Source organism: Gracilinanus agilis, chromosome 4 (genome assembly GCF_016433145.1).
Source record: "Gracilinanus agilis isolate LMUSP501 chromosome 4, AgileGrace, whole genome shotgun sequence".
Taxonomy (NCBI): domain Eukaryota; kingdom Metazoa; phylum Chordata; class Mammalia; order Didelphimorphia; family Didelphidae; genus Gracilinanus; species Gracilinanus agilis.
Genome location: NC_058133.1, coordinates 505,502,918 through 505,516,142, shown reverse-complemented (window position 1 = coordinate 505,516,142; position 13,225 = coordinate 505,502,918). Strand labels below are relative to the sequence as shown.

Here is a 13,225-nt window from a genome sequence, read left to right as displayed (position 1 = left end):
GGATTGGAAAATGTCCCCAAATTTGGTGCATTTGTCTAACCGATAAGATACTGGGGAAAGATCAGTTATAAATCTTCTTGGCTGGAAAATGCCAACATCTAATTTTTCTTCCCTCTTCTCCCATATCAAATCACAAATAGCCTTTCAGACCTGTCTCCACTGTATTTGGAATTTGTATATTCGGTTCCTGATCAGGTAGATAATGAAAACCCTTTCAGACCACTTCTGGCTCCTAGAGAGCAGGATGTCAATTTGGAAGAAATCAAGTATACTTTGGAAGCAGAAGGGGAACAATCCCAGGACCTTGGAGGGACAGGAGCACCCATATTAGCAGGTGTGGTGATGGCATCTCTTTGTGTTCCAGATCTCCAGGGAGGAGCTTCTTCTGCGGCTGGAGGTAGCGGTGGTGGTACAGGAACACCAGGCACAAACCCTGGAGGGGTATCACCGCATCTGACATACACGTCCTATATCCTCAAACAAACGCCGCAGGTTTGGGTCCTTTATTTCTGTTCTTTGAAATTCGTTAGAGACTAAACTGTGGAAGGTAATTCAGGAGCTGCCCTTGGGGACAGTCAGCTCCTAGAATGCTGATATCTGGAGCCAAGATCTTGGGATCATTGAGGCTCCAGCATCTTGTCCTGCATTTGGGAGAGTGGCTGCCTCTCGTTTGACCACAGAGCAGTCATGTACATAATGTAGAAATGAGCAGTGTCCGGTCTGCTTTGGACCTCTCAGCCAGGAGTCCCCCACTTCTGGCAGCACAGGCCAGGGCTTCCTTCTTGTCCCAGCCCAGATATGTCTGCCACTGAGGATTCACCTATCGCGAAGGTGCCATCCTCAATATTAAAAAATCTATCATGAACCCAGTTTTCAACATCCACATAACTAGATAAACTAAACTGAAATCTGTTTACATCTCAGTCAGTGGAGGCCATGGTTTCTAGAGGATAAGAGACTGGCCTTTGTGAGTAAGAAAAATGAATAAATACTCAAAAAGTATTTATAGAATTTAATAATAATAAAGTGAGAGAATAAAAAAGGATTCTTTCAGCCAAGTGAGCAGAGCACAGAGAGCCAGAGACCCACACCTGCAGCACTTTACCAAAAGCAAAGCCCAATAAAGAACCCTGTAGCATGGGTCTCGGCATTATTGATCTCTCAAAAGGGACAACATAAGGTGAGCACGTAACTTAAAAAGGATGCTGGGTAAATGGATTTCAGGTAAAGGAAATTTTTTTCTTTGCACACCTTGGAGCTTGAAACAGCTGGGTTCAAATCCTACCTCAGATCCTTGGTGACTTTGTGGCCCTGGGCAGCTCCTGGAGATCACTTCCTTAACTGGAAAATGAGGGAGTAGATTCGGGGGCCTCTAAGGACCCTTCTAATTTATGTGGCTATGGGAACTTTTCAGCTTCTCGTGCGCATGCACCCCCACCCCCCAGTCTCCATAAGGTTTTAGGTCCTTTCCTTTCCTATTCCTGTTGTGTGTGCTTGGTGTTTCTGGTTCTGCTTCTCTCGCTATATAGGATTTCATTAAGCTCCTGATCATTACAAACAATGCCGCATTCTAAGTCTTTGAAAAGGCACTCCTTCAGTTTGTTGTATTTGTATTCTGAGAACGGATTCCCTGCAATGGAATTCTCTCTTAAAAGATAAGATTCTTTTCATAACTTTACACTGCATGCTGACTGCTAAACTATTTTCTGAAAAGATCCTACTAGTTGACACCTACCAGCCATGAACAAGGAAACCTGTTTATCTACCTGTTTCTCCCCTACTCTTCTGGCACTTTATTTTATTGCTACTTATTTTTTTGTTGCCATTTTGATGAGTATGAGGTGTATCTCAAAGTTGTTTTCATTTTCACATCTGTGTTATGAGTGAGGTTGAGCATCTTTTCAACTATTAAGAATTTGTTTCCTATTTGAAAATTTTACCTATCCTTTGAGGACTGAAAGTTGCCATTGTAAATGTTCTCTCTGTATTTTAGTTGTCATTTTTATCTCTTTATATCTTCCATAAATGTTTTCTCTAATCTCTTCTAACCTTAGATTTTTTGGTTATACAGAAATTTTTATTTTAATGTATTCAAGCACAACTAGCTTCATAAGTATTCATATTTGTTGAAGAGGAAAACTTCAGAGAAATTCTTCTTGCATTTTTTAAAGACACCAAATTTCATTTTGCTTTAGTTTTTGGAATTAAATATAGGTCTGACTAAAAATAGCTCTTTCATAGTGTCCCTAGGGAAATTAGTATTAACACTAAAAGGACCAGCTATGTGAGTGATGTTGCCACATGCATTTTAAAATATTTTTACTGTAACTTAATAAGATTTCTCCTAAGTGTGCAGATGCATCTTTTTTAGGTACAAATAATTACAAGCAGATATTATCATTTTACTCTGAAGTAATTGTTTTCATCCTACTATCTCAGTTTTCTTTACCTTGATAGATTTTTCAAAATGCCCCGCAGTTGATGCAGCTTGGTCTTTCAAGGAGATGGAATCCACCTTTCACTTGCATTGTATTCCAATGTCTCCTCAGGGGAGGAGAGGCCTTATTGGGTTTGCCAGTGTAATGCCAACCTTGTTGGAGTCTCTGAAGCTGAAGAGACTTTGAGTAATAGTTTATGTGTCTCAGTTCAGAAGGCCTTCCTGGCTGATCATCTTTGGGTTGACACTGGAGAATGCATTTGTAGTAAATTAGGAACATGGAGGAGCTGCTGGATGGAAGTAGGAATGAGTGCTCACTCAGAGGAAATCTGCATCCCTTCAATTGTAGAAGTGATAAGTGTACCACAGGAAAGCAAATAAGCATTTTTATTGTCCTTAAGAGACCCTTTTTGTAATATACTTTTGGTCTTCATTATTAGCATATCAGAAAATCATTATCAGGATAGCTAACTCATTGATACCTTGGAAGGCGGGTACCACTGAGGTTGGGGTAAGGTGAACATGGTTTGGAACTGGAAGAGGGCACTCATAGATTTCACCAAATCACCTGTGGCCATAATGTAAGCTAGCTCACTGGAGCTTCGTTTTCTAAGTATTGGGAGTGGTATACTATACTTGGGAGCTTTACGTTTCAATGCTGATGGAACATCAGAATTATAGAAACCTTTGTTTTCTATAATCAAGTCTCTTTTTGTGACTTAAGGATAGGTGCACCTGACTCTGGATCTTTGTTTTTCCATTTTTGTCTCTAGGGCACATTCTTAGTTGGCCAGCCATCTCCTCAGGGTTCTGGAAAGCAGTTGGCCACTGGATCAGTGGTGCAGGGCAGTTTGGGAGTCAACACATCTTCTTCACAAGGACAGCAGGCGTTAAAAGTCATCTCTGGGCAAAAGACAGCTTTATTTACCCAGGTACTATTCCTCTCTCCCCCAACCCAACTTTTCTTCTCTCTCCATTCCTCTCTCCCTCTCTTCCTCCTTTCCTTATCTGTTTGACTCAGTCTTTCCAAAGAAAATTCTACCTTCCTCCTATGAGACTACCATCCTCTGTGTCCTCTAGACCTGATAATTCTAACCAGCAATAAACATTGATAAGAAGAACCCTTTTGCCTCTTTCTCAGAAAATAGAGCAAAGGAGAAGAGAATGCTTGATGAGGTAGAGAGATTTGTAGGTGGCTCCTAAGAGAGATGAGGCAGCCCTTGATTTTTCATGGCTCCTTTAAGTCCGAGATAGTGTAGGAACACATTATGGGTGGCTCTTCTTCACATGATCTCAGGACAGTTCAGCAAACTTTTGTTTGATGCTTCCTATATGTGCTGGACATAAAAAGACAGAACCAATGGTCTCCGCCTCCAAGAGCTATGTCATTGTACTTGTGGGAACCAGTGTATATAAGCCTATGCAGAGCATCCCAAGAAGGAACAGGAGGGTCCAGAAGTGCCTTAGGCCCAACATGGCCCCTGAGCCGAGCTGGGAGGGATGCCAGTATCTCCTCTCATCAGTAAGCAACACTTGCTTGGCACTGTCCATTTGGCATGAGGCTTCGCCTAATACTGGACCTCATCCACCCTTAGCCAAGGCTGCTAGGCCAGTGCTGTCATCACATCCCTGCTTTACAGATGAGGAAACTGAAGTTCAGAGGAATCAGTAACCAGAGCCACCCCCACAACTAGTGAGTGTCTAGCATGGGATTTGGTGGCCCCCCTTCCTCATGGCAACCTTCTGTCCACTCTGTTTCCACTGCCCCACAGGGTCATTTGTAGAGATCTTAAAAGACGGAAGTGAGCCAGAGGGCAGCCTCTGAACCTGGTGTGTGTGTGTGTGTGCATTAGGTCAGCTCACCTGGAGGGGAAAGCAGGGAGATGGGGTGACAAGGTGTGAGACTGGAACGGGACAAGCTGGGAGCCAGACTGAGGAAGGATTGCAGGGCCAGGCTGAGAACTCGGAATTTTGTCCACAAGGCAGCCAAAAGTCACTGAAGATTTTTCAAGTGGGTGAATTGCATTTAATAGTAATGAAAGTTTTTGAAGGAAGACATCTCTCAACTGTCTGTTGAGTCTTTAGCATGCCAGGAGGTTCACTGCCCAACTACTGAGCCCACTAGGACAACAGGGAATCATTTTTAGTGTCTAAAATGCTTGATGCACATTCTTAGTATTTCTAGCTCATTAAATTGTATTTATCCCTATGTAAAAACAGCATGAGAGGCCCCTGGGACAGTGCTTGGATAGCTAGTGAATAGAATGGCAAAGGCCTGCCCTGGAGTCAGGGAGATCCAGGTTTAAGTCTGCACAGTATCCTGGCTTTGGGATTGAAGACAAGACTTCTTTCCAACTGCTCAGGCCCCACAGTATTCTCTTCCATCTGTAAGGGCCGGAGGAGTCGTGGGAGTCCCATCCATTACTCAGAGGAAGGAATTTCTATGGCTTAGGAACAAAGTGGGACAGAGATCATAAATCGCCTTTGGACTTTAAGACAAATTAGCCTGGCAGCCTTGAAAACCCACCTGGTTTGTGCTTCCAACTGCATTTGCAAGTTAAGAAGTTATTACCATTCCTGTGGCTGCAGAAGTACACCAGGACCTCCCCAACCCCTCTCCCCCATCAGACAGTCACATGATTTAAATCATGGGCTCTGCTTGAGCCTTTCGAATTCTCAAGCTGCCTTATAAATGACATCCAGGCACCTGCTAACATTTTATCATTATTATTTACACACCACTTTTTTCTATAGGCAAACCCTGGTGGGCAGGCATCTCTGATGAAAATCTCAGATGGCTCCTTGAAGTCTGTGCCAGCCACCACCCCACTCTCCAAGCCAGGGACCACCGTCCTAAGAGTCTCAGGGGGGGTGATCACTGCTGCCACCTCCCCAGCTGTGTCTCTCTCAGCCAACGGAGTCGTACAGCAGGTAAGAAGCACTGAGATGGTCAGGAAAAGGATCCCAGGACTTTGGGCAAAACTCCCAATGAGAGCAACATGGCAGCCACTGCTGTGCTGCCACCATAGAGCACTACCACAGGTGGCCTCCCTCCTGGGGTCACAGTGGAGACAGCCAGCCTCCTCAGGCCCTTCTCCCTCTGGGTTCCGTGACCCTTCCTGCTTCTGACACCTTCCCTTACTTTGGCCTTCTCACCTTATTTTCAGATGTTCGTTTATGTGCTGAGGGTTTTAAGAGCAGAGGAGATGACATGATAGGAACAGAAAGGTGAGCATGCCACAGATAGCACATGGAACCAGTACTGATTTTGACTTGGGAGAACGAGAACCCAAGCTCCTCAACCAAGATTTGTGGTGACATGAGCTCTCGGGGTCCAGAATGGCAATTGCCTTTTTCTGAATGGCTGCTCACCTTAACAGAATTGTTTATGGGGCACTGAGGATTTTTCCTCTTTGAGAGCAAGAGCAGACCATGTCCTGAATATTCACAACTTAAGTCAGAGAGCCCAGAGCATCAGCTTCATCAGCTGTATAGTATGGGAATACTAAGCAGCATAGAAACAGTGGGGAAATAAGGGCCTACACATCAGAGGGGAAAGAGAAGGACCCCTGCCGGCTGGTTGGAGCAGAAGCTGCACCTTTAGGTCCCGTCCTGGATTGTGCAGTTGGTATGACAGAGGCTGTCCTCTTCTGATTCTGGTGGTGACAAGAGGTCTGAGCCAGAGGCTCTTTTCCATCATAGCTTTTCTCTTATTACAGTGGCAGCAAGAAATCGGAGCCAGAAATACTCTGTGCACAAAAGTAATGACTGGAAATTATTACCCTTGTAACAAGTAGTGTTTCCATTTAATTACCCTAGGATAATTTTGATTATATTAAATTTTAAAGTTTTTTACAAACAAAACTGGTGAAAACAAAATTTGAAGAAAGCAGAAAGCTGGTGGGGGGAGTGGCAGAGTTTTACAGCAAGTATCTGTGATAAAGGTCTCATTTCTGAAATATATCAAGAACTAAATCAGAATTATAAAAATATAAGTCATCCTCCTAAATACTTTAAATGTGTATTTGTTACAGAAAGCTTCCTTTTTCTAATAGAGATTTGATTCTTGCTAGCTTATTTTGATAGCTTATTTCTCTAAGGAGAAATTTGACAGACTGATAACAATATTTAAGCCCTCCATATATTATTTTTAGAAATTCTGGAAAGAATAGGGGTATTTCAGGATGGCCATTGATGTGCCTCTGCTGATTATAAGATATGCAAGGGGCCATGCCTCTCCTGAAATGTACAGGAACCAGGAAAATGGTGCTAGGCCTCCAGAGCATTCTGGGGCAGATTGGCATGATAGCAGCTACCTGAACACTCCTTCCACAGAAGTTGCTCTGGGGATTAAATCTAGCTGACATTTCTTATTTGCAAGGACCTGAAATGCTTCAGCTCCCTTTAGGGTTTTTGTGGCACTTCCCCCCCCAAAATAGCAAAGGCTATCCTCTAAGAGGCTATGAGAGCTTACAGATAATGTCCTCCCCCAATGTGCCCAGAACCACTGCAGTCCAGCGAGACCCCTGTGCATTTCTATACCTCTTCAAAGCAGCAGTAGGCCTTCTATCCCATGACAAAATCTGAAGCCGGTCTGTTAAGGGTAGTGTTTATCTGGGGGGTTTATTTCTCAGATTGGAGACTGCGCTGTTACTGCAGACTGCCCCATCATTCAAAGGAAGTCAGCTTTGAGATTGGAGGATTTGTTAACATGACAAAGTAGGAATGAGTGAGACTAGTTAGTGACCATTAGGTTAAGAAACATCCAGAAAAGGTCATTAGTAATAAACAGTGGTGTCAGCCTGAGGAATCACAGGGACCTACTCCTGCAGGTGAAAATTTGGTATATGTTGGGAAGGATGTGAAAAGGTTTTATATGTGGATGATGTTAAGCAGTTCTCTACATTTGTAGAAGTCAGAAAAACTAGAAAAGGGGTTAAACTAAAGCAGGAAAAATATTGATTTAATTTAAGAAACTGTGCTCCCCTGTCAAGGTAGGAAACTCTTGAAATAGGCCATCAGAAGCTGTTGAGTTTCTTTGGTGCTTGTCTGGACATGGGCGAGGCCTTTCCCTCCATGATGTAGACATTCCCCTGCCCCAGACCACCCTCAGCCTGCTGATTTCTCTGCCCATTTATGGAGTAGGCTTGGGGAGTAGGTTCAGAGCCAAAATCCAACATTGTGCCTAGAAGGTAGATCCCTCTGGAGCCCTGCCCTGTGCTCCAGCCCATGGTACTCCCTCTTGTCCCCGAAGGGGATGGACTTCCTCCCAGGTCTGCTTAATGCTGCTCAGTGGTTCAGTGCCTAAGGACTGACCAAGTCTGTATTATCTGATGCTAGAAGCTTTTGCAGGGGAAGTTTTTACAGCAAACGGGTTAAAATGGACTGTGGGTCCCTTTGGGCCTGAGCTAAGGGGGATGGGGACGGGGATAGGGCCTTGGGTGTCTTTACTGGAGGGGATTCCCAGGTAAGGAGTGCAGGCAGAGACCTTCTCAGAGTCAGAGAGCTGCCTGGGGAAACCATAGGATGAAGGGACATGCTCAGCACCAGCCAAGGAGGTGGGACTCCAACTCAGCCCTTCCTGATTTTGATGCTGTCTCTCACTACCCTGCCCCCCTGCCTTGCACATGCCTGGAGGATCCCTGAGAAATGGAAGGTGACACTCTCTCTCTTTAACTTCTGTCACTCCCGGTGCCCCCACGAGCAGTCAGAAGGAGCGGTGTCTGGCGCAGCATCAACAGCAGGACCCGGAGGGAAAGGTGGCGGGCAGCAGACGCTGTGTGTGAGCCCAGCTGGGGCCGGCAGGGTTGGTGCCTCGGCCGTCATCAGCGCCACGTCCCTTATGTCCACGGCGACCTCCGTCTCTGGCAAAGCCGCCGTCTCAGGTAATGGCCTTGTCCTCTTTCTCTTTTCTGACTTTGGGGGCTCCTCGATGTGCCCTCGCCCCCAGCTCCTGATGTGCGTCGAGGTTTTCATTAGTCACCCTCTACACTCACTAGCTAGCTAACCTGCTAAGCTTGCTAAGTCTCAGTTTGCCCCTCCACAAAATAAGGGATAATCCTAGCACCTGCCCCCCAGGCTCGTTGTGTCACACAAGGTCCTGGCAAATCTTCAGTGTTTCTAGAAACAGTGACCAGCAGCAACTGACTAAGGCTCAATAGATCCTAGAAAGTGGAGTAGGACGAGACCTTAGAAACAGTTTCATCCTAAAACATCCTCTCTCCGCATTTTACAGATGAAGAAACTGAGAGGCAAAGGGACTTGACAGAGTAAAATAAGGGGTTGGATGAGAGAGTTCCTAAGGATGCTAGAAGCTCTCCCCCATCCGACCCCTATTTTACAGAGGGCTCAAAAATCCTAATCACTATGGATTATCGCTTAAAACCTGTTTCCATATTATTCATTTTCAGCAGTGACTCTTAGCCCAAGTCTCTCTCCTTCTGGAACAACTGTGAGAGTTATTTCCAAGGCCCCGTCTGTTCTTTATTCCATCCAGGCTGAGCTGTGCTCTGACCCTGGACCACTGAGCCAGAGTGGCTTCATGCAGAAAATGGGGGTTTGAGCTCCATGGTTTCCAAGTGTCCTGGCTCTCAATTCTGCCCCTACCCCAAGGGCTTCAATCACTTTTTCTTCACTCCATGGCTGTAGTGACCTATGAAACTGACACAAACCTAAAATGGATGGACACAAACAGCCTGGATGGCCATGCTTTTGGAGACAAATAAAAATGGTCCTGTGGCTCCAAGGATATCTGCAGACATTCATTTAACAGTTGCCACTCTTGTCATGAGAGCTTTAACCTCAGTTTGACCATGCAGCACATCAACTATACCGTTCCCTAAAGAGATCAGAGAAAGAGGAAAAGGATCCACAGGAACAAGGGACTGGAAACCAAGGGTAGCTCTCAGTTGAGGAGCATCTGAACAAAGTATGGTATAAAAATGAAATAGTATTTTGCTATGAGAAAAGAGGAAATCCGTGATTTCAGGGAAACCTGGAGAGGTAGGTCTAAAGCAAGATCAGAATAGAAGAGTTTATGTAATTACAACAATGTAAGACAAATAACTTTGAGGAACTTTGATCAAAGCAGGAACAACCTCAGGATTCCAGAACCCCTATTATGAAGTGCCTCCTGATACAGGTGCAGGATGAGACCTGTACTTTTGGGACCAGACTAGTGTTTTGGGAATTGTTTCTTTTAAATGGAGAGAGATGGGAAGGAGAGGAAATCGATGTTTCGGTTTTTTAAGAGAAATTAAATTTAGAACATTTTTTTTAAAACATAAATAAAATAAAATAAACAAAAATGAATAAATAAACAAACAAATAAATAAATAGAAACCATAATGATTTTGTATCTGTTTCTAAAAGAAAATTGTGTGGGAAGGGAGAATATTCAGAATCAAGAAGTGAAAAAGGACAGAGCTGACTCAGAGACTTCCCCCCCGAACATCATAAATCCTTTATTCAAGTCAGAAGACCCCAAGTGTAGTGAGTGCTCACTGACATTCTACAAATGAACGTGTGACCATATCTTTACAGCAAAAAAATGATTCGTTACATCTCAGTGCCAGTTATTTCAGAATTAGCCATCCATTGGTATGCAGTCAGTACATTGACTAGCTAAAGCAGAATCAAGCAAATGCTGAACAAGAAGAAAGGACAAAGATGACAAGACCCTAAACTGGATTCCACCTGACATATTTAAGCTACTGGTTCCAAAAATTAGAAAATGGCAAAAATATCAAGTCAGTTGACTTGATCATCACTTTTGGAAATGTTTGATCAGAAACTGCATCAGCCAGAAAAGATTTCCTTTTCTTGCTGAGTGACATTATTTTATAATATAAACTAATTTTTTTTTTAAACCCTTAACCTTCGGTGTATTGTCTCATAGGTGGAAGAGTGGTAAGGGTGGGCAATGGGGGTCAAGTGACTTGCCCAGGGTCACACATACAAACTAATTTTTTAAGAGCTATAGAAGACCTGATATTGTTTCCTAAAGCATTGAAAAGCAGTTTGAGGAGGCAATTCAGTGGCTTGCAGTGATGGGCAAACTACGACCCACAGGCCAGATGAGGCCCCCTGAATGTTCTATCTGGCCTCACGACATTATTCCTAATCTGACAAATAACAATGAGTAGGATACGATACAATGAAACTTGGAAAGAGTTGCCTTAGAAACAGACTGACAGATGAGAATTTCCTTTCCTTTGGCCCCTCTTTTAAAAGTTTGCCCATCACTGGCTTAGAGGATAAAGAGCAAAACCTGAAGACAGGTGGTCCTGGTTTCAAACATGGACTTAGACACTTCTTGGCTGTAAGACCCTGGCCAAGTCACTTAGCCTCCATTGCCTAGCCTTTCTCATCTTCTGCCTTGGAAATAGTACTTACTATTGAGTCTAAGTTTTTTTTTTTAAGAAAGAAAGAAAAGAAAAGCAATTTGAAGGATTCTGAAATAAGGTCTGGATTAGGGTGCTGTCTGTGTAAGGGCAGAAAACATGGCTACAGAAGAGGCGGTAGAGGCAAAAATAAATTGGCAGGGATTAGCTGGGTTGCTCAGTGGATTGAGAGACTGATCTAGAGATGGGAGGTCCTGGGTTCAAATCTGGCCTCAGACACTTCCCAGCTGTGTGACCCTGGGCAAGTCACTTGACCCCCGTTGCCTAGCCCTTACCACTCTTCTGCCTTGGAGTCAATGCACATTATTGACTCCAAGATGGAAGGTGAGGGCTTTTAAAAATTAAATAAATAAAATAAATTGGCAGCTAGGATGGGGGCTTTAAGCAGTGCATAGGTTGCTAATCTGGATACCTATGTGAGTGCTCTTAGCAATGATAGGAAAATCCAGAAGAAGAGGAGATTTGAGGGGAAAGATAATGCCTACAAACTCTTCACATGGATGTGTTTAGTCAGCAAGGTGACGTTGGGACTGGAAATCTGGAGAAAGGCTAGGCCTGGATCTGTAGATCTGGGAGGCATCTGTGGAGCCCATCATAGAACCTGTGGGCATTGATGAGATCACCAAGGGAGAGAATGGTGTCAAGAAGTCCCGCAGAAAAAAGGGCATCCAGGAGGAAAAGACTGGAGATGTCAAGAAGGATAGCATTGAAGAAAAGGACATTCAGTCTGGCTCTTCACAAAACATCTTGAACTTCAGAGAGGACACTTTCAGTTGAGTGATGAGATGGAAAACCAGATTGTCCTGGGCTTAGAAGGATTCCTTCAGCAAGAAGAGAGGGAAGGATGCTTTGAGTGTAGGTTGTTTTCTCAAGGACTTAGTCTGAGAAGGGGAGGCAAGATAAAGAGTAACAGCTAGTGTGGGTGCTGGGTCTTCATGGGGTTGTTATAAGGGCATGTGGGAAGGGGATGTCTAAATCAAAAGAGATTTAAAATGAGAGGATGATAACTAATATATTGGAGTATTTGCGAGGGAATGAAATATGAGGTTTCCTTGTGTTATACAGGGTGGTATGGTGCTTCTGTAGAATGGGCCTGATGAAAGAGGCCCAAGATCCTAGATGGCATATGGATCTGAGCTGAGTGAGGAGAGGGATGCCTGAATGGCCACCAAGGTATTGCTGGTAACCACCAGGGCTTTTAAATGTTCAGCTCAGCTAAGCACTTGACCCCACAAACAGTGCCCAAGCCAAAATGAATAAGTGAGAAGCTGTATGTTGATCCACACAGCTCCTCTGGTTACTTGGCTTGGGGTTGGGTTGATGGATAAGGTGTATGATAAGGATAATAAGTGATAAGGTTGGATTAACGTGGTTGACTGATTTTAACAACTATTTCCTTCCCCCTTAGAGGTATCTATTAGTTTGTCCTTTAGAATGACACCAGTCTCACTTAAATAGGTTTAAGGCTTTAATACTACTAAATACTAAACTCAAAGGGGTAGGACTCAGGATAAGGAAAGTGGTGTTGGGGATGGCTATGCTAATCTAATGGGAGCTGGAGTAAGCTAATCAATCACTAACTAGCTGACAGCTGGCTGGAGAGGTTCTTCTCCCTCACAGGTCCTGGTCAGGCCCAGCCGTGGCCTAGACCAGGTAAAAGGAGGTCTAATGATTTTCTTGGTAGATGTTAGTTGTATATCTCTCAGCCCTAATCAGCAACAGGTGAATTGATTACTTGAGGCAATAAGGTACAGATGCTGGAATGCAGGTCTATGAGCCTACCCATCCTCACCACCTGGGACCCTTCTCAAAATGAGATCCTTCTCAAGACTGAGACCCTGAAGGGTTCATTCCCTGGGTTTTTATAGTGGTGGGAGCAACTGTCTTTTGCCCTTGGCTCATTCCGTCTGGGTAAATTCTAAATTCTATAACTTATGATCTGTCACTCAAGTTGGTCTCCTTTTTTTCCCAGAAGTTGCCTATTACACTTGTAAGAAGGGTTTGTCCTGGTGAGGAGAGGGGTCATCTCTTCATTTTGGAGACCATTCATAATATTGCTCTTGCTACTTCATCTTTGCCTCCTGTTTATTATAGTTAGCGGAATACTGTTTCTTGATTCCCCCCAACACCAAAGGGTAGAAGCTCCTTGAAGGCCAGGACCATTCTGAGATTTGTCTCTGCATCTATATGTCAGAAGCCGAAGAGATGCTAGTTGACAAATGGATTGAGTCTTACTGTACTCTCCCAGGCAAGTCATTATAGCCTTTCTCTGCTGGGCTCCCTGGCAGTCTACACAGACTCTCAGCCTTCTTTACTTTCGATTCCTCAGACCCTTGTCACCTCTTGTGCAGACAGTGACATTGCCGCCAGCATTGAATCTCCATCA

General features: G+C 44.1%; 1 protein-coding gene across 1 annotated transcript in view; it reads left to right on the top strand.

The window, feature by feature from the left end:
• The window catches only part of YEATS2 (YEATS domain containing 2), a 108,681-nt gene that overhangs the window by 75,387 nt on the left and 20,069 nt on the right, over window positions 1-13,225 (top strand). The window contains exons 19-22 of the mRNA XM_044673160.1: window positions 365-492; window positions 3,211-3,369; window positions 5,192-5,368; window positions 8,145-8,322. Of these exons, the coding sequence (XP_044529095.1) occupies window positions 365-492; window positions 3,211-3,369; window positions 5,192-5,368; window positions 8,145-8,322 (642 nt within the window). The remainder of the gene's footprint in view (window positions 1-364; window positions 493-3,210; window positions 3,370-5,191; window positions 5,369-8,144; window positions 8,323-13,225) is intronic.